This window comes from Brachyistius frenatus, unplaced genomic scaffold, assembly GCF_029030835.1.
Source record: "Brachyistius frenatus isolate BFR_SWC_R1_liver_20210118 unplaced genomic scaffold, ASM2903083v1 Contig_65, whole genome shotgun sequence".
Taxonomy (NCBI): Eukaryota; Metazoa; Chordata; class Actinopteri; family Embiotocidae; genus Brachyistius; species Brachyistius frenatus.
The window spans coordinates 1,872,501-1,895,000 of record NW_027210664.1 but is presented as its reverse complement, the minus strand read 5'-3'; the positions used below and the strand labels follow the sequence as shown (position 1 = coordinate 1,895,000).

The following is a 22,500-nucleotide window of genomic DNA, read 5'->3' as shown; positions in this document are numbered from 1 at the left end:
AATGTCACACGCACACCTTCAGTGGTGAAACCGAAAAAAGACACAGCTGTCCGGTCCTGTACGGAGGCTCATTAAGGACAAAACTGAGTGGTATTCAATCCGGACAGTCACACGCCCTTAAAGCACGAGCTGTCACTCACAGGAGGGGCCCTGCCCTTTCTCTTCTATGACAGCCTGGCGGGACGTTTTCAAAACCTCATTAATGTCCTCATGTCCCGTCACAGGGACACTGAGGAGGAGACCTGCAACTCCATCCACAGAGAAAAGCATCCAATCTTCCTAAAACATACAACAGCCTGTGATCCTGGACGTTGTTTCAGGAGATCTGAAGGTGTTTCCAGAGTCCTCAAACATCTGGATAATAAAATATATTTATAGCCTACCATCTGTTGCACAATTTAAAACAAGATTATAGCTGCTTTGCTTTTCAGGTTGCTCCTGTTGTAAAACAGCAAAAAAGAAGAAAAGCATTGTTCATGTGAAAACATGAAGCACTATTCTTGATGACTCAGCTTTTAAAAGATAAGAGCACCGAGGTCTTGTTCTGGCTCGAGTCAGAAGAAGTAATCTGGTATTTTACTGCAAAGCGAAGATACCGAAGTAGAAAAATATTGAGAACTTTCCCGTGTATTTAAATTTGTTTTACATTCAGTAAACTACGTGTTTTAACACTAGTTTAAAAGTTACAGGCGACATGTTCCTGCTATTAATTAGTTTCAGAAAAAGTCTTTTTAGGTTTTGTTTTTTGGCAGTTTGCAGACCAACTTCAAGGTGCAGTACCGCCACCTGCTGGACTGGAGTGTAGAAAACAACAACAACAGCTAACTACATTTTATTATCAAACCTGTTTCTTTTACAAAACTTGATCACATGCTTTTATACTTTCCTCCACTTTGTCATGATTTCCGTAATGATTTTTCTGCCCTTTATTATCATATTTATGGGAGTGTGTACTAATTTATCGCCACCTAGTGGGTTCTGTGAAGACGGCACCCACCAGCAGCTCATTGTCTTGGATCACTATGCTGTTGTTTTCTCTCTCTGCTCTCCCATCACCATCCAAGAGTTTAAAAAAAAAAAAATAGGATATTCAGTTTATAAAGTAGAAGTTTCTCACAAAAAATACTCAAGTAAAAGTACAAATACCTTTAATTTGTACTTAAGAACAGTACTTGAGTGAAATGTACTTCCTCCACTCCACCAACGGGCAGAACTCAGCGTGACGGCTCCCGTAGCTCCGCCCCTCCATCAGCTCGAGCTGTCAGAGTGAAGTGACTGACATGTGAACAGACCTGGGATCTCACGCGCCCTGCTGTCGCTGCAGCTGCTGCCTGATTCTCAGGAAATACCTGGCAGCGGATGGTCCTGGCTCACCTGCAGGACACACCTTCAATGTGCTCCGACGAGCACGAGCCTGCAGACAGACGTGACGTCAGCAGTCATGTACGGAGTGCATCAAGCAGAGATGTGTTGCAGTCGTTTTGTGTCTTTGTGCATTGATTTGGTTCTTTTTGTGTCTTTCTACAGATGTTTTCTGTTGTTTTTCAGTCCTTTTGTTTCTTCCTGTGGTTGTTTTGTGTTATTTGCAGTCTTGTGCTCGTTTCGTTTCATTTTGCAGTAAGTTTTAGTGATTTTGTGGTTGTCTTTTTGGTTTTTCCAGTTGTTTTGTTTCGTGTCTCTTTGTGGCCGTGTGGTCTTTTTGCAGCTCTTTTGTCTCTCTCGTCGTCCTTTCCCACTGCTTTGTTTCTTCACATCTTTTTGAAGTGGTTTTGTTTCTTTTTGTGGTTGAATTGCAGGTTTTGGTTTCTCAATCATCATTTAACATTTCTTCTTAGTTTAGATTTCCTAATTATTTAGTAAAATGTTTCACAAAAGGAGCCAAATGTTTGTAAATACCTAGAAATAAAGATCTAATTTGTTGGCTCGTATCCACCAACCACATTCAATGTGATGAGTCTGTGCGTGCAGGCTGGAAGTGGTTCTCAGGACACACCTGAGTCAGTGATGTCATGTCAAGGCAGGTATTTCCCAAACACACACGCACCTACTCAAACCTCCCTGAGGTCAGGGCTCGTCTCTCCGGAGCGGAACTCAAACTTCACCGTGTGCTGGACAACTCAGACTTCCTGTCAGTGGAAGGGGTGTCCACATACTTTATTTATGTGGCGCCACCCGGCGGCACAGAGGAGCACCGCAGGCTGCAGGAGGACCGATCACACCTTTTATCCTCCTCTGGTTCTGAGGTCTGCACAATAAACATCATTTCATTTCAGTCGCCTCTCATCGAGCCGCGGCTGGAGGACACTGCTTCAGTCAGACAAAGAGAATCATCTCGACTCAAAGTCTGCTCGGCGGCGGCTTTGAGGCTTCTTCAAACTCATCTCAAAGCTCTTTGTCCGTCAGCTGAGAACAAAGCAGTCAGAGCTCCTCTTCAACATGATTCATCTTTAGAGTCTTGAAATAAATACTGCTGCATTGGAAGAAATCTGCCCTTCAGCTGCAGCTGCAGAGGAAAGTCTGCCTGTAAGGATGAACGGAGGGGAAATAAAAACACAGACAGTCGTCTATAATTGGACTGGAGCCTACTTGTGTTTTAACGTGTACCGTACAGTCAGGTAAAACAAATACAATAAAAACAAATAGTTTGTGATTTCTCTAAAAATTCTAAATAAATTCTGTCTTTGTGGTCGTTTTGTGTCTTTGTGTCTCTAAGTGCTAAAATAAATGCAAAAAAAAAGAGTGAACTTCATTTTTTTGCAGCTGTAATGTCACATCTGTCCTTCGCTGCTTGCTGAAACTACGTTCTGAAAAACAGACATTGCAGATATATAATTCACATACACACATTTTCATCATCTTTCATCCATCTGAGGAACACGTTTAAAAACTTAACGTGAAGTCACAAAACCTCTCCAGGATCGGATCCTTTTCGACGACTCATTAATACCTCATTTATTTATTCCATCGTTTCACAAAAGCAACATGTGACGTGGTACTGCAGATCATTTTGAAGGGCTCACCACAAGAAAACAACAGTCTGTGCAAATAGTGCATTTTCAGAGAGATACAGCGGTTAAAGCAGGAGAGACGGGACGGATCGGCGCTTATCAACCTCTGACGTTCAGATCGGAGAGAAACGACAGCTGCACTGGTTTCAGTACAGTTATGTACATGTTTAGGTGTAAACAGGCTGATTTTACACCTCCACTTCCTAATAATTTGTTGCATTTTAGGGAGAAGCTGCAAATGTTTAAGACTTAAAACGTGATTGTTGAGAAGCGCTGCAGCAGGAGGTAGAAACACAGGGAGGTAGAGAGGAGGAAGAAGAAGCAGGAGCACACTTAAGATCACATTTTCCCACAAACATCAGCAGTAAAGTTTCAGGTTGATGTGACAGGCACAGTGTTTAGCATCAATAATGGCTTTAAAAGGAGCCAATCAGCTCGCAGGGTTCATGCTTCAATCTGTAACATTTAATGACAACGAGCTGCTGTCTGCCGCGGCTGTTTTAATTCTTTTAAGATAAAGTTGACAGCACAAAACGGCGTCGTGCCGATAACACGCAGACAGACGAGGAAGACGTGGAGGAATGTCAATGCTGCGTTTGAGAAATGTCCAACAATCAGAAAGTTTGTGCCATAAATTTGAATTTCAAGAAGAAAAATAAAGATTCGGATGTGAAAAGCTTCACAACATAGTTTTTAACTATTTAAAAATAGTTATAATAAACCTATATTATATCTTCACTAGCTGCAAGTATTCCTTCTGCCACTTGGGGGCAGCAGAAACAAACTGCAAACAAAAAACTGCCATATTAAGTTGGGGCTCGTGATGTTTTTTTGAAAGAATAAAATAGTTTATGTTGAAAATCCTTCATTTGACTGATTATTATTATTTTTTGTTGTTATCGAATTTAGTATTGAGAATCATTGATTTTTAGTGCGAGCAAACTTCTGGTAGCGTCACATCCCCAATTGATTCAACTTCAACTTGTTCTGCTGCCCCCTACAGGCCAGAAAAACCCTTTCATGCTGTTTTTAAATGTACAAAAAGAAGCTAACAAGCTAATATTACCTGTAAAATAAAGTTAGCAATGAGACTTTCCACTTTCTGAACCAGTAAATCTCGTGTGAATCTGTGGATTGTTGAGTCCAAAATAAAAATAGTAAAGCTTCACATGAGTATATCATTTTCTAACAGTTTCCTGGAAAGGATTATTAATTATTAAATCTGAATAACAGTGATCTTTTTGTCTTAACAGTTTAGAGGCAAAATTACAGTTTATCATATTATACACCAGTAAAAAGTTCATATTTACTTAAGTATAATTGATTTTTGGGAGGGGTGAAATGTAGAATAAATACCACATTGCAGCGATTCATTCCAGAAAATTATGAGGAAATTACACACCTGTAAAATAAAGTTGTATCAGGAACAACGAAGACCAGACCACAGTATAAAAACAGGTCTTAAGGCTTAACGTATGAGGAATGTAAATGAATGTGCTGTATTTACTGTATGAGGCTTTTTACAGTCCGTCATCTTTGGCACTTGTGATTTGACAAAAATGTTAAAAGCAGAAATATGAAAGGAGTTTAAAAAAAGAAAAAAAAAAAAAAGTCCTCTCCGCACTGCATTTTACATGTTTAGTGTTTTTTCAAACTCAGAGGTACGTTCGCCGGCCCGGACGTTGCATAGTGTTGGAGAATCACCGTCCGTCATGTTTCCTTCTTCTTGTAAGTGAGGTCCAGATTTTCAGGCACTGAAAGAGTTCGACGCTCCGACTGCACACATCAGCTCCGTTCAGTCTCCGTGTCGTTTTTGTACGTTTAAGTTCGTTCCTCCTGCTCACGGACGGTTCGGAGGCTCCGTCGCAGCTTTGACGTCATTCTGGAGGTGATTTCACCTTCAAACGTGCTGCTGCTGAGGACAGAAACAAACCCGGAGCAGGTCGAGTAACATCTGTAACTGAGCGTAGAATCATCAGATAACCTTTGAATTTGAGGTTGTTTAAAAGTGATTAAATCGATGGATTGAAGATTAAATGCAACTATTTCAAATGGATGATCATTTAAGTTCTTTTGGAGTCATTATTCCAGATAAAATGATAAATGGTTTAAGTCTTGCAAATGTGAAATTTTGTCATCATAAATTGACCCATTTGTTGGTTTGTGAAAACCTGTTTTAAAGCCTACAGTCTGATATATGTATATATATATATATATATATATATATATATATATTTTAGAGCCAGAAGTGACCATATTTGGACGAGAGGGTGGAGCCGGAGGTGGAGCTGACTCACTATGCCCCTCCCACCTATACCAGAAACCTGGCTGCACCCGAGGCCTGTCAATCCAACCGTGTCAAACACAGCTCTGGTTTAAATATCTAATGGATTATGGAATGATTATGATGACGAATTGAAGACATTTATTTTGTACTACATGAGAGAAACTGTTTACCCCCAGCCCCTAGTGGCCCTCAGTGGTATCACATGTTAAGGCAATTTCTTCCTTGGCTTCACTTTTCCGACCCGGAGGCTACGAACAGAAACTGTGGCCTTCTGCTCTTCTGATGATATTTTCTGGGGTGAAAACACACCATGTCTAGAAACTGTTGAGTCGTTTTACAGAAACAACCGTTAAATGAACTGTGAATTTAGACTTTCCTCTAAATCACTTGCTGGTTTCACAGAGCAGATCAACTCCTATTTTAGATATTTACAATTCAACCCCAGCTGGTTTTCTTTGGCACGCTCGACGCAGCTGCTCGACGGTTAACGGAGGCTTTTAAATAAATTTAAATTCAGTGAACTTTCTGGTTTTTGCTGTCAATATTCTTGACGTTTGTCGACATGCTGTCTGTTGTTTTTTAGCTGAGTCGGAGGTCGGCGTGGACTGGATCACCTCAGCAGAGCTAACTCGCCACCGAGGTCTCACATTGATGTGAATCTGGGCGACGCAGTAGAAATCATCTGATTACAGCCTCTCCAAGAATCTCTACTCAGGGGAAAAGAACCCAAAATGCAGATGATATGAAGTCAGATATTAACATCATGTACAAGAGCTGCTGAATTGTTTGTTTTCCAATAAAAACAAACACTCATGAACATAAAAAAAAAAAAAAAAAAAAATATGCCTCCGCAGCTCTACGACCTCCAGAACAGCGTCAGAGTGTGATGGTATCCACCTGACGGACACCCGGGTGCCCGGTACCGGTACCGCCGCATTCAGGTCCACACCTCCATGGGCACCATGGCCTCCTTGGAGCCCATGGGAGGGAGCAGGTTCTGCTCGCTCAGGAACTGCAGAGGAAACTGAACCAGGAAGCCACGGATCTTCTTCAGCTCCTCGTGGGCCCGAGCCGGGTCCTCCTTGTCCAGGCCCGGCTTGGCCAGGAAGCCGTCCAGCTCCAGGATGCTCCGGACGTCGCTGGACGGCAGGCTGCGGAAAACCTGGAGGAGTCGGAGGGAGAGAAACATCGTCTGGCGTCAAGAACCGACCAATCACGTAGAGTTCATCTGTGTGCATCTACTTCGCAATGATTGACAGCTGATTGAATGTTTGCTGCTACATCTGAAATCAAGAATTAAAAAAAAAAAAAAAAGTGAGAACTGGGGTCATAAAACCAAAAATAAAAAATGAGTTTTATCTGTAAGAGTAAAAAAAACACCCAACTCATTAAGGCGTCTGTAAAAGGATTCCCCCGAGCTCTGATTGGTCAGTTTAAACAAAATAAAAAGAAGTATTGATGCCGACCACTTGTGTATTTTTGCAGTGAGGAAGCTGATAGAAGCTTAGTGTGAAGAGGAAGTCGTCGGCGTGACGTCGGACTCACGTTCTGGTAGACGGTGGCGTTGCGAGCGCAGGTCGCCATCCAGACCTCCTTGTAGAACTGATCGCTGATGGGATCCGAAACGTCGATGGAGGGATCGGTGTTAGCGCCGAGGATCATCCTGGAGGAAGAGGAGGGTGAGACGCACCGAGAAACACCAAATAATATTATTATAACAATAAAACAGGACAAAAAATACAATTTAGCACAATAAAATGAAGTAAATTCAGGCCTCTAATAAAGAATAAAAACCTCAAAACACAACAACTACATGAAAGAAGGTGTCAAAAATAAAAGCCATTCTTACATAAAAAGTGCAAACGAATTAAAGCATCTCTGCTGCATAATTTAATAACTATATAAATAAATATTGTCTCAGTTATTTCATTTATCCTTCCTCCTGAAGTTCCTTCAGTTTAAGTCTGAAAGACTTTGAAATGTATTTCTCATAAATAAACTGGGATGTTTTATGTCACCAGAAACTGAATTTAAATCAATTATATTTGAATTGTTTATCCTGAATAATTCCATTTAAAAAAGGTGAATTTCAATATCATAATTTTTTTTGAGTATTCAACTTGAATAATTGCATTAAGAAACTAAATCTAAATATCATAATTTGAAATTGAATTCATCATTCTGAAAGTGAGTTTGGATGAACTTGAAACTGGGTGTTAAATAGTGAAGGTTAGTTTTAGTTGCAGTACTTGAAGCACTCGAGTCGCAGCTGCAGCGCGTATCTCCCGGCCTGGTACTCCTGCCCGTCCATCACCGCCGTCACCGTCTCCGAGTCCTCCACGATCACCGCCACCTCGCTGTCCCTCTTCCCCAGCATGCTGCGGTCGTTGATGTTGGCGGAGCCTGCGGGGGGGGGGGGGGGGGGGTAAACAGAGCCGGCGTCAGGGACCACCAGCAGGGGGCGCTGCAACTCTCCACTCCACACCGTGTGTGTTCAGGTTTCTACTGTTCAAACCTCCTGTTTCCTCCCGGGAGATGTTCAAATGTTGGGTTTCTCTCTTTAATAATACTGAACATAACTCTGCATGAAGAGCCCTGAGGTGACTTATGATTTGTGGATGTATACAAAATATTAAATTGAATATATAAAACAATGTTAAAAAAAAAATACTACAATAAGAGCAAAATTTGATTGATTGATTGATTGATTGATTGATTGATTGATTGATTGATATACCGACTGATTAAATTCAGTTCAGTCATGTGACTTGGACAAACTAAAAACACATGTTCATCTCTGACATCTGCTTTTATCGCCGACACTGCATATTTTTAGCAAGTGGTTGCCGTGGAAACCTCTCCCAACCCCTCTGTGGGACTTTTGGTTTGTGTCCCATTTTTCGTACGTTTAAAGTCCGACTTGCAGGACGGAGCTCTCGTTTCCGTCTCCTCCATTAAACACATTCGCTCGCGTCGTTTCGTTAACGCGTCGTTTCGTTAACGCGGTCGATGGAAGCGCTCACCGATGATGACGGTGTTGTCGTCGGCGATGAGCATCTTGCTGTGGACGTAGATGAGCTCGGTGACCAGCTTCCCCTCCAGCTCGGCGTGAGTCCTCAGACCGGCGATGGAGATGTAGTTCATCCACTGGTTTCCCACTGGACCATGAAACACAGACAGTCACAGCAGGAGGTTTAGAAAGCTGAAGGCGCGGCTTGTTGAATTTCCTCCGTCAACTAAAATAAATGTGAAGGTAGAAAGTCCAACTAAAAGCTGGTGTGGTCGGCACGGATGGGAAACAGATGTGATTTGAAGTTAATGGACTAAAAAAAAGAAAAACCAGCAGCCTTAAATATCTTAAAACACAGAAAACCCTCGTGCAGATGTCTTTCATTTGATTGTGGAGGTTATTTTTTATTTTCTGTGTGTTTGGGTTTTTCTTTGCTGAACCAACTCCAGCAGCAGGAGGTCAAGGACTCTTCAGAGAGTTTCTGTACGTATATTTCTTTATAATTTCATCTAAAACAAGTAATATCTTCGGCTCTAACTGTCTGTTTATCCATTACTAAATATAAATGTAAATGCAGATTTCAGCGAACTGAAACTCGGCAGGAAAAGTGTTTCATTTTAGTGCAAATCTGATCGAGAAATTACTCTAAAACTAAAATACAGTTTTCCAACTAGATATTTATCAGTTACACCGTTTAATGTAGTGAGAGTGAAATAAAAGTGGCAGAAAATAAAACCTGGAAAGCACAAGTTACTAAAAGAAAAGGCTAAATAAGTTTATGTAAAGTGGTGAAGAGCCTCGTCGGCTAAAAGGATTGAGGTGAAAACGTCTTGCAGCTGATTGTTAATGAGCTGCAGTTTTTACAGGTCCAGGCTGAAGGACTTGTTGTTATCACAGCTAGAAATGAACATTGTTAAAGGAATGTTTTCATTGGGAGGTTTTAGAGGATGTTCCTCTTAAAAGCAGGATACGGTTCCTTTAAAAACATCCGTACAGTGTTTTTAAAGCACATTATCGTCCTCTGAAATAATGACTTTCTGGGAACATTTAAAAAAAAAACTTTGTTAAGAGAATTATGGCTTAATAATCCAACCGTTAAGAAAATCACTTTAGAAACGATAACACCGATTATTCATCAAGAACATTATCCTCCTTTTAAGAAAAACATCCCCCTGAAAACACTGAAGCTGAAGATGAAACAGAGCTCTGATCTCCGCCTCACACGTCCGTAATGTTCAGACACGACGTCGGTAAAAACCAGAGCGCCAAAGATTTACGAGCTGCAGACGTTTCCACTCACTCTCTCTCTCCAGCTGCGAGATGATGGCGTGGTCTCCTCTGTTCATGGTCCTGCAGGGGACACGGACACCGAGGGACACGGTTAACACGCGTGTTGTTAACGTGTGGCGGTAAAAACACAGCATTACACACACACACACACACACACACACACACACACACACACACACACACACACACACACACCTGTAGTTGAAGTGCATCACCGCCTGGATGGCGCTGCCTCCGCCGGTGTTGATGTCTCCTTCGAAGCCCGGCAGCAGCGGCGTCACCACGTAAACTCGGTACCTCTTACCCTCCCTGAGAGACGCACAAACAAATGATCACGTGATCTGCGCCGCACTTCCAAAAACAAAAGGTGGACCCCAAGGATGGAGGACAAATAGTCACATCTGGACCGGTCAAATCTCCACCGAGCAGTTTAGAAACATCTGGAGTCAAAAGGTCGATGTGTGTTTTTGCAGCCAGAAGCAATGATGCATGATATTTGATTTTTCTTGTTTTAATAAACTGACAGGAAATTAGGAGGAAGGAGGAGAGCCATAAAAACCTTTACAATGTGTGTTAATTTAATACAAAATGTGTGCGTGTGTGTGTAGGTAGGTAGGTAGGTAGGTATGTACCTACACACACACATTTTGTGTGTGTGTGTGTGTGTGTGTGTGTGTGTGTGTGTGTGTGTGTGTGTGTGTGTGTGTGTGTGTGTGTGTGTGTGTGTGTGTGTGTGTGTGTGTTTTACCGATAGGCTCTGATGATGCGCTCTGCGATTGTGTCTCCGATCTTGTTGAAAACGTGTTTGTTGTCCGCACAGCTGATGAAGAACTGATTCTGGAAGAAAAACAAACAAACAAACAAACGTCTTTAAAAAAAAAGCAACAACTTTCCGATATTCTCTGCAAAATGAAATAATGTCTGTCTTTGGTGAGTAAAACCATGAGATGAGCTCTGAGGCTTTTCTTGGCCTCCGGTACCTCGATGTAGATGAAGTGCTGGCTGTTCTTGATGACGTGGACGTAGGCGTTGTGGATGGACTCCTCGTGGTATTTGATGCCGGCCGACCAGTCGGAGGCCGAGCGCAGGATCTGAAGGTTACAGACAGGAAACAGTCGCTTCTGTTTATACAGGAGGTGCTTTGTAAAGAGGATTTATTGTGTTTCAGGTCCTCTTTTTCTCTACTCTCTGATGTTACGCTGCTTATTTCTGCACCAGAAGGGACGAAGAGGACTCACAAATCCAACACAAAAAAACTATCAAGACTTCTTTCAAATATTTTTTCAATTGAAAATTTTCATCCATAATAAAAGTGTCTTCCTGTTTTCCTGTGTACAACTTAAATACATTTCTTAATTCAAGTAATTCTGTTCCTATATATTCAGATTCTCTAGAAAACAACAACAACAAAAAATGTGTAGATGAAGTTGTCTGAAGAGAAAAATTGCAAATTCAACTGTACTTTTCATGAAGATAAATAAATGCTTAATCACGGTCATGTGATGTTTACAAGAGAAGTTATTGAGCATTAAACAGAGACCAAAACAGCGACTGCAGGCGACATAATCAAACATCGTCTGCGTAGAGGTCGAGGGATATGTCTATAAAATGATTCATTAACTGCCCGAGAGGAAGTTTTTACAACGGAAACAGAATCGGACCCCAGATGGAGCCTTGGGGGACGCTACAAAACCAGCATTTCAATTGATGTGGTGCAGTTACGGACAGAGATTATAAAACTCCTGTCTGAAAGGAAGGAAAAGAACCACTTCAAGGCTGATCCGGAGACACCAGTCCACTTCATGAAGTATGTTTTATATATACTAGTACTTAAAGTATACTTTTCTTACAAGAAATGTATGTACATCTGACAAAGAGAAAGCAAATTTAAGACCAAAAAAAATCTGAAGAAACACAGTCAGGGACACCAGTGGAAAATAAACTCCCAGATTGAGCACAGAACCAACCTGGACTTTGGCGGGGATGCAGTTGGGGACTTGGTAGCGCTGCTCTCCGGCCGTGGTGTGAGATTTGGGCAGCAGATACGGGTATGACAGCGAGCGGTACTTCGGCTTCATCATCTGGTAGAGAAACAGAGAAAAGATTCAAACTGAGCGTTGTTGTTGTTTTTTTGTTTTTTTATACTTTAATGATGAATGAATGAATATTTATAGAACTGCAGCAGCATGACCTCTGACCTTTGTGAAATTCCAGCGCTGGATGAAGTGTCGGGCCACGTCCCGGGCCGCCTTCCCGTGAACCACTGAAGCGATGTCGTGCCAGGGCATTCTGGGAGTTGTATGTCTGTCTATGAAATCTAAGACAGCAGAAAGAAGGGATGGTGAGGAGGACAGAGGATGAAGAACACACCAGAGACGGACAGCCGACAGGCGAGCTCACCATCGAAAGGTTTGTCGAGTTGGATCCAGTCCTTTCGCACGAAGTTGCAGTAGTCCTTCCCGTGCCAGAACCGCGTGTTTCCAAACAGCTCTCCGACTCCTGTGTGAACACTTCGCAGCGAGCCACTCCCTAAAACACACACACCAATATATTTACTGTTATTTACCAACAACAGAGTACAGCAACAACAGACAAACATCCATTTCTACCACAGGACTCGAGTCCATGTTTTGGTTCCTGAGCCCAGGCACAGATTTCCAAAAGCAATCTTAGAGATGCTGTTTTGTGGCCCCATTTCACTCATTTTTATTAATACATTTCCTGAAGCTGCATGTTTAAAGTCAGATCCTGAATAAAGAGAATAACCTGCTGTCACACCACCGACACTTCAGCGGGATGATGACATCGTGTCTGAGTTACCAAACTCTAGTCCAACGTGTTTCCAGTAGTTTTTGCTCGACTTTGACAGTGAAACACTGCAGTTTGAAAAATGTTTCCACGGCACATTTTTTTAAGATGTGAAACAGCAGCTGGACGACACAAAAACACACATGCAGACTGAACCAACTCACCTGGATGCACTTTAACCACCTGAAATATGAAACTCGCGTGTTTGAGTGAAGAAGTAAAAGATAAAAAATGTACAGCCTGATTTGTTTACAGTGGCGGTTGTTTACCACGTCACATCAGCAGGATAAACAGACACGAACCCGACCGCTGATAAATACCCACAGCATCTGTTTCACCGCAGAAAGGTTTCAATGCGAGATGGTTTTAAAAATAAACATAAATAACAGCTGATTACAGGCTGCAGTTTGTTACCAGATAAAACTTCAGGTCTGTTTGATGTGTGTGAAAGACTTTCTTTAAAAATAAAGAAGAGAGAAAATGAAAACACAGGCTTCAATCAGACTGAACTCTGAGTTATTTTGAAAGATGGTTTCTGCCTTTTCATTAAACTCACATCAGTATTGGAAACTCGGCCGTATTTAATTTTTCTATCCCTGTTTTGTTTCAGCTGCCTTGTTTCATACTTCTGAATCCCTTTTATCAAATATTATTCCTCTGATTCTTTTTTTAGTTCATGAAATGCCAGATAAAGATGATAAATGCTGACGGAACACTTTCAAGTTACTTTTTTTTGTTCAAGCAAAAGTCCCAAAACCCAAAGATAGAAAGTTAACGAAGATATGTTACAGAAAAACAGCAAATCTTCACTTTTTAAAACAGATTTTTTTTTTACATTTTTACTCGACTCAAACATAAACAGTCACCTCCTTTTTTTTAATAAATAATGTGCAGCACAAAGCAATTCAATAAGTTTTGGTCCTTTTAGACAACAGAAAAGGGAAGAAACACCTATTTTCCTGTGTGCTGTGTTTGTATCTTAAAAAAGTTTTTTGCTTTCAAACAATGTTTAAGTTTAATTCTGAATGAGCGAGCATCTTTAAAAAAAAAATACAGCACATTACTGCTGTTCTTCCCTTCTGTGATCAGTAACTGAATCTGAATCTTTGGACTTTTAGCTGAACAAAAACAACACAGCGACATTACTGATTATCAGGGGAAAACTTTTCACTACAAAACCAACCACATCCTTGCTCATGTCCATTTCAGGCAGTGCAGCATAAATAAAATAAGATTTTACCTTTGACACAGAAAAACTAAAAGCCGTCAAGTCAAGATCAGAACCACAGCAAAGCATGCTGGGAAACGGGAGGCCGGAGGAAGGCGAGAGGCCACCCGGCAGCCCGACTCACCAGCCTGGCTCAGGCTGAGCGGTGCGGCTGCCTTCAGCTCCGCCAGCCGGCCGGGCATCAGAGCGTGTTGGCTGGTGATGCTGTTGGACCAACCTGACCGCAGCGTCCAGAGAACACGGATCCAGAACACGGATCCAGAACACGGATCCAGCCGGGGATACAAACAAAAATGAACCACAGTGAACCTCTCCTAAACATCGGCCGGGACAGGAGCCGCTTTCTTCAAGTTAACACGGTTTGTTAGATGCTTTTATTTTGTTAAGAATCAGTTTCCTACTTTGAGGAGCTGTGACCTTTTTTATCACGTATGACCACACGGGTCCTAAAGCATGTCCTAAACACACGCCCGGCAACAAACATCCGCATGTGGTAGTGAAGACTTCATTTGTACGACTCACTCTCTTCGGGCTCCAGGTCGCTGTCGCTGTCGTTGCCAGCGGAGGCCAGCCCGTGTTTCTGCAGGTGTTTCCTGATGCTGAACCGGTGCTTCTTCATCCTCCCTTGGCCCTTTAACTTGGGCTGGTCCAGCGAGTCCATCACCGTGAAAACTCCCGTCCCGTTGCCCTGGGAGACGCTGCCGCCACCGCCGTTAGCTGGGGCAGCCGTACTGAAGGAGGCGGCTTCGGCCTGAGAATAACGAAGACGAACAGTGTTAGTCGGAGTCATGGCTTCAGTGAGTTAATGTCCGTGTGCTTCCTTCGTTAGGACGACTGCAATCATAAACTTTGGAGAGTGTTCCTGTTGAACGCAGCTCAGTGATGCTCACGGAGCAGCAGGAACCAATAACGTCTCTTCATCACGTCCGATTTTGGGAGAACAGAAAATCTTTAAAACGCTGGCTTACAGCCGAGTGTTCCTGAGCCCATGCAGTGATTTCTACTTCAGAATCGTGGTTGTTTTTAAAGCTGCCTGAGAGGAAAACATCTGCTTGCGAACCATCTGAACTGTGGCGCCATGGCAACAGGCTTCTCCAACACGACAACACGCCCGCTCACGATGGAGAAGATGAATCGGTGGAAATCACTGCATGGGCTCAGGAACACTTGTTTATAATCAGATGTGTTTGAAGACTTTAGTTCCTAAAATCTTCTGTTTCTCTGCTCCATTTTCAGGTTTCCATGGTGACATCACTGATGTTCACGTACCAGCGGTCACGTTAGCGTGTTGAACTCAGTGATGATGTTGATGAAGCGACGACACTCTGAATAGTTAAAATAATCAAGTAAAAATGAAGCCTGAAGAGAATGGAGGATGTGTGAGTGGAGATATCGAGACCTGCTCCGTGTGAAAAAGCGTCACGCTGCCGACGTCCGTCAGCCGGTGCTCCCGGTCGTCCCAGCGTCCGTACGCCAGGTCGATCCCGCCCACGAAGGCCACCGATTGGTCGATGATGATGATCTTCTCGTGGTGCGCCCACAGGTACACGGCCGAGGAGACGTGGTCGGGGTGACGCATCACCTGGAGAACAACAAAAACACAAACGTCAGACAGGAAGACGCAGAGCGTGATCGACCGGCGGGGAAACGTCGACGCGCCGAGACTCGCCTTGATGTTCGGGTGGAGGTGCAGCAGCGTCCTCTTGCTGTATCTGGAGTTGATGCCCAGAGCTAACTCCACCTCCTTGTACAGCATCACACAGATCCGCACTCCTTGTTGCTGTGGAGACAAAAAACACAACAATCAAGCTGAAAATCAAAATTCAAACCTTTAATTTGAATATTTCTTTCATCCCGAAAGGAAACGAATGTTCCGGCTGGCGGTTTATGATAAAAACGAGAGCGGTGAGAAAACGTTTCCTGCTCACCGCTTTGCGCTTCAGCGTGCAGTCGAGACGCCATCGGTTGCCCTCGACGACCGGCCGCTTCAGGAAGATCTCTGGACTCAACCTGACGCACACAAAGAATACGCAACGTTTCCCACCGTTCAAAGGAAAACTTAGTACTTTAACTTGTTAATATTTCTACTGTTTCACCCAGCGGGTGCACTCACACACTCCTTGTTTGCAGTTTTGATGTGTGTGTGTGTGTGTGTGTGTGTGTGTGTGTGTGTGTGTGCCCAGTAGTCTGAGCCTCAGACTGTAAGTGATCTGTTTGACCAGAAAAACCTCCTGTAGAGGTGACCGTCAAGTGCACCCGCTGCACTCTGAAACACACACACACACACACTCTCTCTCTCTCACACACACACACACACACACACACACACACACACACACACACACACACACACACACACACACACACACACACTGAAGCTTCACACTCACCACCAGTCGGTGATAAAGATTTCCTCTTTGGCTTCTTCGAGAGCATCGGCCAGGTCCTCCATGTACGTTTTCCCGTTGACGTACCTGAAGGGGACACACACACACACACACACACACACACACACACACACACACACACACACACACACACACACACACACACACAAAGTAACTCCTCTGTCTCACGGACTGGATAGTGTTGCCCAGCAGGAGAACAGGTGATGAGCAGGTGAGTCTCACTTTCCCTCTCTTTGTGTCGGGTTACTCCAGCAAGACACACACACACACACACACACACACACACACACACACACACACACACACACACACACACACACACACACACACACACACACACACACACACACACAGTATTGTATCTTTGTGAGGACCCTCACTGGCATCATGCAGTCCCTTTATCACACCTTTAACCCTCACAAGTAAAAACCTAACAACACTAAATCGACTTTGAACCTTTAAACATCACTTTTCACAAATGTTATCTATCCAAAGGTCTAAAACTCAGCCTGGTCCTCACAAAGAGAGACAAACACACACACACACACACACACACACACACACACACACACACACACACACACACACACACACACACACACACACACACCAGGGAGATCACACTCTGCCAGCTGGACCAGGTCTCGTCTAGACCTGTTGGTGTTTTTTGTTTTTTTTCGGACATTTGGTGTCGTTGCACGTCACTAACTTACATCAGTTTGAGCTTGAAAGCGAAACGTGAAGTTGTTTTTTTCTTCTCCTCATTAACACACATTTCTAAAAGGAGGCGTTCAGGACACGTATGGACATGTTGGCATGGTGACGCATTCACTTACTATTGTGTGTGTTTGGATGGTGATGTGTTCACTTACTATTGTAGGTATTGAAGTGCCTTTTAACGGTTATTCCACCAAAATACCCCCGAAAAAAAAAAAAAAAAAAGGCTCTGTGAACTGTGGACAAGTTTGAGCTGGTTGTCATGGTTACCATTTGGCGGGAATGTTCACTTCCTGTCTGGCGAAGGATCCGAAGCGGTGGTCGGTGAGGAAGGCGGTGCCGTGCTGCTGGACTAAGTCTTCGATGGCCTGACCCCACCAGCGGGCGTGTCTGTAGCTGCTGCACTTCAACACCAGCGACCTGGAAGAAGAAAGAACGCCGGCCGTTTACGCGTCCTGCTTCTACGTGAATCTGAAATCAAACGAGAGCACGACGTAGACCAACGTCGCCACCACGGACCTGGAGAGGCTGTCGATGCGGACGCCGTGTTTGGTCTCCGTGTCTTTGGAGTCCATCTTGATGCTGAACTCTTTGTCGAACAGCATCACAAAGGAGATGGAGCCGGAGTCCAGCTTCATGTACAACAGGAAGGAGTCCTTCACCACCAGCCAGCTGCACACAAACAATATTTTAACTTCTAAAGTCGCAGGAGACTTTGCTGCTAGTCGTGACCTCATTCTTTTTAACTTCCTTTAAATGCAGCTTCGCTTCTTCCTCTTTAGACAACACACCAAACATTTCTCCATCTAACTTGAGGTCAAAGACTGTCCCGATGCTCTGCCCACTTCTTACTTCGGCGCCACACAATCCCCCCGGTTCACACCGCTGGTGAATACGGCGTTGCATCGTCTGCATAGGAGCTCATAAAACAAGGTGTTCACTGACCGTTTGGACCAGCGGTAGCACATTTTACTGCGACCGCAGCAGTTCATCCCGGGGATCCGATGGCCGCCGGATCGCTTCAGCACCATTCCCTCTCTGAAAGACGAGACAGCTGCTGTTTGTACTTAAAAAAAAAAACAGTCAAAGGAAACGGATGAAAGTTTCGATACCGCGCAACTGGCTCGGAGAACTCAAACTGAATCCTAGTTATAAAAAAAGCATATTCATCAAGAAAAGTTAGTTTTTTTCCACATTTCTGGACATCAGAAAGTTGGAATCAATCCAATTCTTCATATAAATGCCCTTTAAAAGAGTTAGTATCTTAAAATGTGACTTTTCTCATGAAAACAGTAGAAATTTGTAGTTTTTGTGAGGACAAAGTAAAAGAAGACTTGAGTGGCTGACTTAGAGGATGGTGAGTGGTTCTTACAAGCCTTTCAGTCCGAGGTCGTGGATGAAGGACAGCTGACTAACATCGATGAACTCCATCTGAAAACAAAAAAGACAAAAATAATCTAAAACCAACAACCTCGAACTTCCTTTAACTGCACTGGTGTGTGTGTGTGTGTGTGTGTGTGTGTGTGTGTGTGTGTGTGTGTATGTTTAAAGGCTATTTAAAGTCAGTTAAATGTCTTACATTGTCATGCAGATTAAATAAATGTAATGCCACAAGTGTGTCCTTCAATTTGAGCCGTTAAATACGCTTCTGTTTACGTGAAAAGTTATTTTGCGTTAAACTTCCTGGTCTATGTTATAATTCTCCAGGATGTTTGTAGGTTCTTAAGTTTTTTCCCGGATGCGTGGAAACCCTCGCGTCATCCCTACCGTAGCATGGTAGTTCCTGTACATCGGCATCATTAGCAGCTTATTCAAGTAATCTTCCAGTTGTTTCTGGAACAAACACACAGGAGAGAAATACACAGTACAAATCAACATATGAAACACGCTGTCAGAGGAGTGAAAGGAAAACAGCGGGCGAGCGACCTACCTTGCGGCTGGAAACCTGCTCGTCTCTGGCCAGCTCGTCTCCTCCTCCTCGGGGGAGGTTCGGCATCTGCCTCACCTCGCTCCTCGCCACCGTCTGCCTCCTCACCGTGTGACTGCGGAGAGAAACTATCTGTGAGGAGGTCGCCGGTTTGAGCCCGGCCGGTTCGTAAGGTGAGACGAAACGGCCGTGTGTTTGTCCCCAACATATCTCAACAACTGTTTGTCCCATCTGCTTCAAACTTGGCGGGTGTGTTGGGGGGGACCGGAGGGCGGTCACTGGAGAATTTGGTGCAATTTCAAAAAGCGATAACCTGGTAACCAGCACTTTGTTGGGCGTGGGCGGAGTCACCGCCGCGCAGCAGCAGTTCCAGAGAACATACATTTTCTCGACCAGGCAATAATACTGCCGAGCAGGCTATTTTCAACAGGCACTGCGCCAATTTGTTGAAGTGCAAACTGTGACCAGCAGGTGTGAAGCGGTCGGGGGGGCGTTTACCTGCGTGATGGCAGCGGCAGCCTCATGAAGGTCTTGTAGGTCCTCAGTTCTCTGTGGAGGTCCATGAAGTGTTTCTCTTTCCTCTTCACCAGCCACGTAAACTCCCCGTGTTTAATCTCTATTATATACGCAGATGGCATCGACTGCACACACGCACACACACACACACACACACACACACACACACACACACACACACACACACACACACACACACACACACACACACACACACACACACACACACACACACAGGAGGCGGCGGTTATTTACCTTCGACATTTTACATTTAAAAAGCTCTTTTGCCCTTCTGCAGTTTTAGCTTTAAAGTCAGATTCTTTTCCGAATGATTCCTTTAACCCCTGATTCTCTGCAGTCACAAGCGCTGGACCTGTAGAGTCTTGGACCTGCAGAGTCTTGGACCTGCAGAGTCTTGGACCAGATGTGTCCAGGCTTTGCAGCGTCCTGTGAGGACAAAGAGAGGATGTGTGTGCACCTTGTTGACCCTCCTCTGCAGGTTGGTGTTGAAGCGGTCCTGAGCCGCGGTGAAGCGCTCCACCTCCAGGATTTTGGCGGTGATCTGAGAGGACAGGAAGACTTTGGCCTCTTTCTCCTTGAAGCCCACCGTGTTGTAGACCGCAGTAAAAGGCAGACGCTCCGCTGTGGAGAAGACGTACACGGTTCAACAACAAAACACGTAGTCGATGTGAACAGGAGGAGAAACGCAGTCGACGGCGGGTTACCGGGGGCGGTGGCGTCCGTCGTGTCGTACTCGCCGTCCCCGAGGTCGAAGTCGAGCTCGCGGGTGTCCAGCTTCTCCATCATGTCGACCATGTCGTTGGCGACCAGGTGCAGGGTGCTGGAGTTCGGCTCGGACTGCCGCAGCATGGTTAGCACTCAGCGTGGAGCCCGAGGCTCACCTGGACGGACCAAAAGGTTAAAGGTCAAATTCAAATCACCAACCACATCAGCCAGAGACCAACCCTAAACCTCCTAAACCGACCTGCTTCTGGCTCTGATAACCTTTTTACCTGCCGTCTTACCGGGGAGCTACTGGAAAAAAACATGCAGTCGATTCCCAAACAAAACCTTTCATTACTGATTACAAACCGTGTGTTCACGACCCGGACGGAGAGAGAGCGATACCAGGAGGCCTCAAATCCAGCCGGGAAGTCATTTCAGCTTCAGAGTCAAATGTGTAACTGTCCCTCCGCTGTGCACTGATAAGGAAGTGGATGGTTTCACTTGTTCATTAACTACTAACCGACCAGCATCAAAACAAAAGGTCCTGTACTCCCCCATGAGCCACGAATCACCGCCACTCATAAACTATTATATTTACAATAACACATGTTAATGTCAATTAACAATGTTTATTCTGAGGTGAATGTGACAATCACTCATCATATTATTGACTTTAGGCGTTGGTTCGTTCAGCGTTCCGGTTTCTGGGTGGAAACCTCTGCAGTCCATCTTCTTCAATCATGAGCGCAAACGTGAACATCGTTTGATCCGGGCTTTTTTTCTCTCTCTCTCTCTCTCTCTCTCTCTCTCTCTCTCTCTCTCCTCTCACACACACACACACACACACACACACACACACACACACACTTGTTGTGGGGAATGTGGTATGAAAAAGGCTCGCCCTGCGTGTCCTCTGTTAATCTTGATGTTTGGATTACAGCTCGTCGATGTGATGTGAGGCTGCGAGGGGAGAAGAGGAGGAGACGGAGGGACCTCCGGCAAGTTTGGGAAAGAGAAAAGTGTCTCGGTCCGGGGACAGAAAGTTTAAACAAGTAAAATAGTGAGGTGTTCGACGGCGTATAAATATCGTGGCTGAACATGTAAACTCGCTCTCAGTTGTGGAGACCTCACAAAATACATCTTTAATAAACAGAACGGAGTTTTTCTTTTTTCTTTTCTCCAACTCCACCGATCATCAACAACCTCTGATCCATTGTTATATCAGCCCGACGCTCTTTATGACACAAAAACCGCACGAACTGCTGTTATTATCCCTCAAACAAATCCCATGCAAACACAGCATCTCTCGCCGCGACACCACAAACAGCCCAAACACAGCGGATCGGCCGCCGCCTGCCAACCATCCGCTCGTCTTCACACTGGGGGAAAGTGTGCCGAACAATAGCTGCTACAGGAACCGGAGATGCAGGGAATTAAAGGATGACATTAATACAGCGAGGATAAAAAGGATGTTTGCAGAAAGTAGCACAGCTTCAGTTCCTGTCATATTCTCGAACACTCCTTTGTCTCCCAGGGAGGATGTAAAGCTATCAGCCCTGAAACTCCCACAACAGTAGAAACCTGAATCCACATCGGCCACGTTCAAAACAAAAGGTTCAAAGAGGAAACTTGAGGGCTCTCGTTGCATTTTTCACTTTCAAGGAGGAATCTCAGGGCCTGGAAACGGTCCTGTTTTGGGTCTGCAGGTATCGTCTGTACACCTCACTGCTCTCATCTTGTTTTCGGAGGATTAAACCATATTTGATTGCATCAAACACCAAATGCACGCGGTTAATTTCAAGTTCCAAGAAGTAACAGGCGAGGCAACACAACATTTTTTTTGTAAATTACTTTGCTGGTTCGACAAACGCTCAGGCTACACGATATATTTGTCTGTCACCATGGTAACTCTCTCAGATTAAATCACGGTGCCCTAAATTCTTGCTGTACGACTCGGACCAATCATCGCTCACAGTGACATCGAGGAGGAGGGTCAAGAAGCTGTCAATCATGGCTACAGAGGTGCTACGTTCTGAACTGAATTTTTTTTTTTTTTTTTTTACGCCCCTAAAAACACAAAGCTTATTTTTATAATTAAAAAAAGAGGATTAGAAGGAGAGAAGTTGAATGGGAGTCTATGGAGCTGGACGCTTTTTGAAGCCGACCTCTAGTGGCACTCGCTGGTATTGCAGCTGAAGACACTTCTGCATCGGAACCATTTTTCACACCTGGAAGTTACGTCCACTTTTATATCCAGTCTGTGCAGAGGGAAATTAAAGGGAAGTAAAGGATGTAAAAGGAAATTAAAACTGCAAGCAGTGATGTACGGGCCCTCACACTCCAGCGCGCCGCCTCCCCAAAGCCGCCTCCCCGACGTGCAGCGCGCCAGGGACCACATATCACGGCTTCTCGCAAAACAGGTATATAATGTATGGTCTCACCATGTCTGATGTATGTCACACGTTTTGTGAGGTTTCAAGCATCCAATGACCTTAAACATCAACTTCCTGTGTCACGGCGAGCGTGCCGTTTGGCCACGCCCACTCGCAAAACACATATCATGTATCGTCTCACC

General features: G+C 44.3%; 1 protein-coding gene across 3 annotated transcripts in view; it reads right to left on the bottom strand.

Moving 5' to 3' along the window:
• Positions 1 to 5,974: 5,974 nt before the first annotated feature.
• pld1b (phospholipase D1b) overlaps positions 5,975 to 22,500 on the bottom strand; it is a 23,429-nt gene continuing 6,903 nt past the window's right edge. For 2 of the 3 annotated variants that reach the window (XM_069706880.1, XM_069706879.1), the window contains exons 2-26: positions 19,925 to 20,101; positions 19,678 to 19,841; positions 19,182 to 19,324; positions 18,687 to 18,798; positions 18,524 to 18,589; positions 18,129 to 18,187; positions 17,702 to 17,794; positions 17,276 to 17,428; positions 17,027 to 17,176; positions 16,022 to 16,105; positions 15,560 to 15,641; positions 15,301 to 15,411; positions 15,031 to 15,213; positions 14,154 to 14,382; positions 11,996 to 12,124; positions 11,794 to 11,912; positions 11,563 to 11,676; positions 10,576 to 10,686; positions 10,344 to 10,432; positions 9,791 to 9,904; positions 9,606 to 9,655; positions 8,319 to 8,453; positions 7,545 to 7,698; positions 6,841 to 6,958; positions 5,975 to 6,457 (exon numbers count right to left, since the gene is read on the bottom strand). In XM_069706880.1, the coding sequence (XP_069562981.1) occupies positions 6,233 to 6,457; positions 6,841 to 6,958; positions 7,545 to 7,698; positions 8,319 to 8,453; positions 9,606 to 9,655; positions 9,791 to 9,904; positions 10,344 to 10,432; positions 10,576 to 10,686; positions 11,563 to 11,676; positions 11,794 to 11,912; positions 11,996 to 12,124; positions 14,154 to 14,382; positions 15,031 to 15,213; positions 15,301 to 15,411; positions 15,560 to 15,641; positions 16,022 to 16,105; positions 17,027 to 17,176; positions 17,276 to 17,428; positions 17,702 to 17,794; positions 18,129 to 18,187; positions 18,524 to 18,589; positions 18,687 to 18,798; positions 19,182 to 19,324; positions 19,678 to 19,841; positions 19,925 to 20,069 (3,132 nt within the window). In that variant the 5' untranslated portion in view covers positions 20,070 to 20,101 and the 3' untranslated portion in view covers positions 5,975 to 6,232. Of the gene's footprint in view, positions 6,458 to 6,840; positions 6,959 to 7,544; positions 7,699 to 8,318; positions 8,454 to 9,605; positions 9,656 to 9,790; positions 9,905 to 10,343; positions 10,433 to 10,575; positions 10,687 to 11,562; positions 11,677 to 11,793; positions 11,913 to 11,995; positions 12,125 to 13,755; positions 13,849 to 14,153; positions 14,383 to 15,030; positions 15,214 to 15,300; positions 15,412 to 15,559; positions 15,642 to 16,021; positions 16,106 to 17,026; positions 17,177 to 17,275; positions 17,429 to 17,701; positions 17,795 to 18,128; positions 18,188 to 18,523; positions 18,590 to 18,686; positions 18,799 to 19,181; positions 19,325 to 19,677; positions 19,842 to 19,924; positions 20,102 to 22,500 lie in introns of all 3 variants that reach the window. The other variant, XM_069706881.1, reaches the window with a different exon arrangement.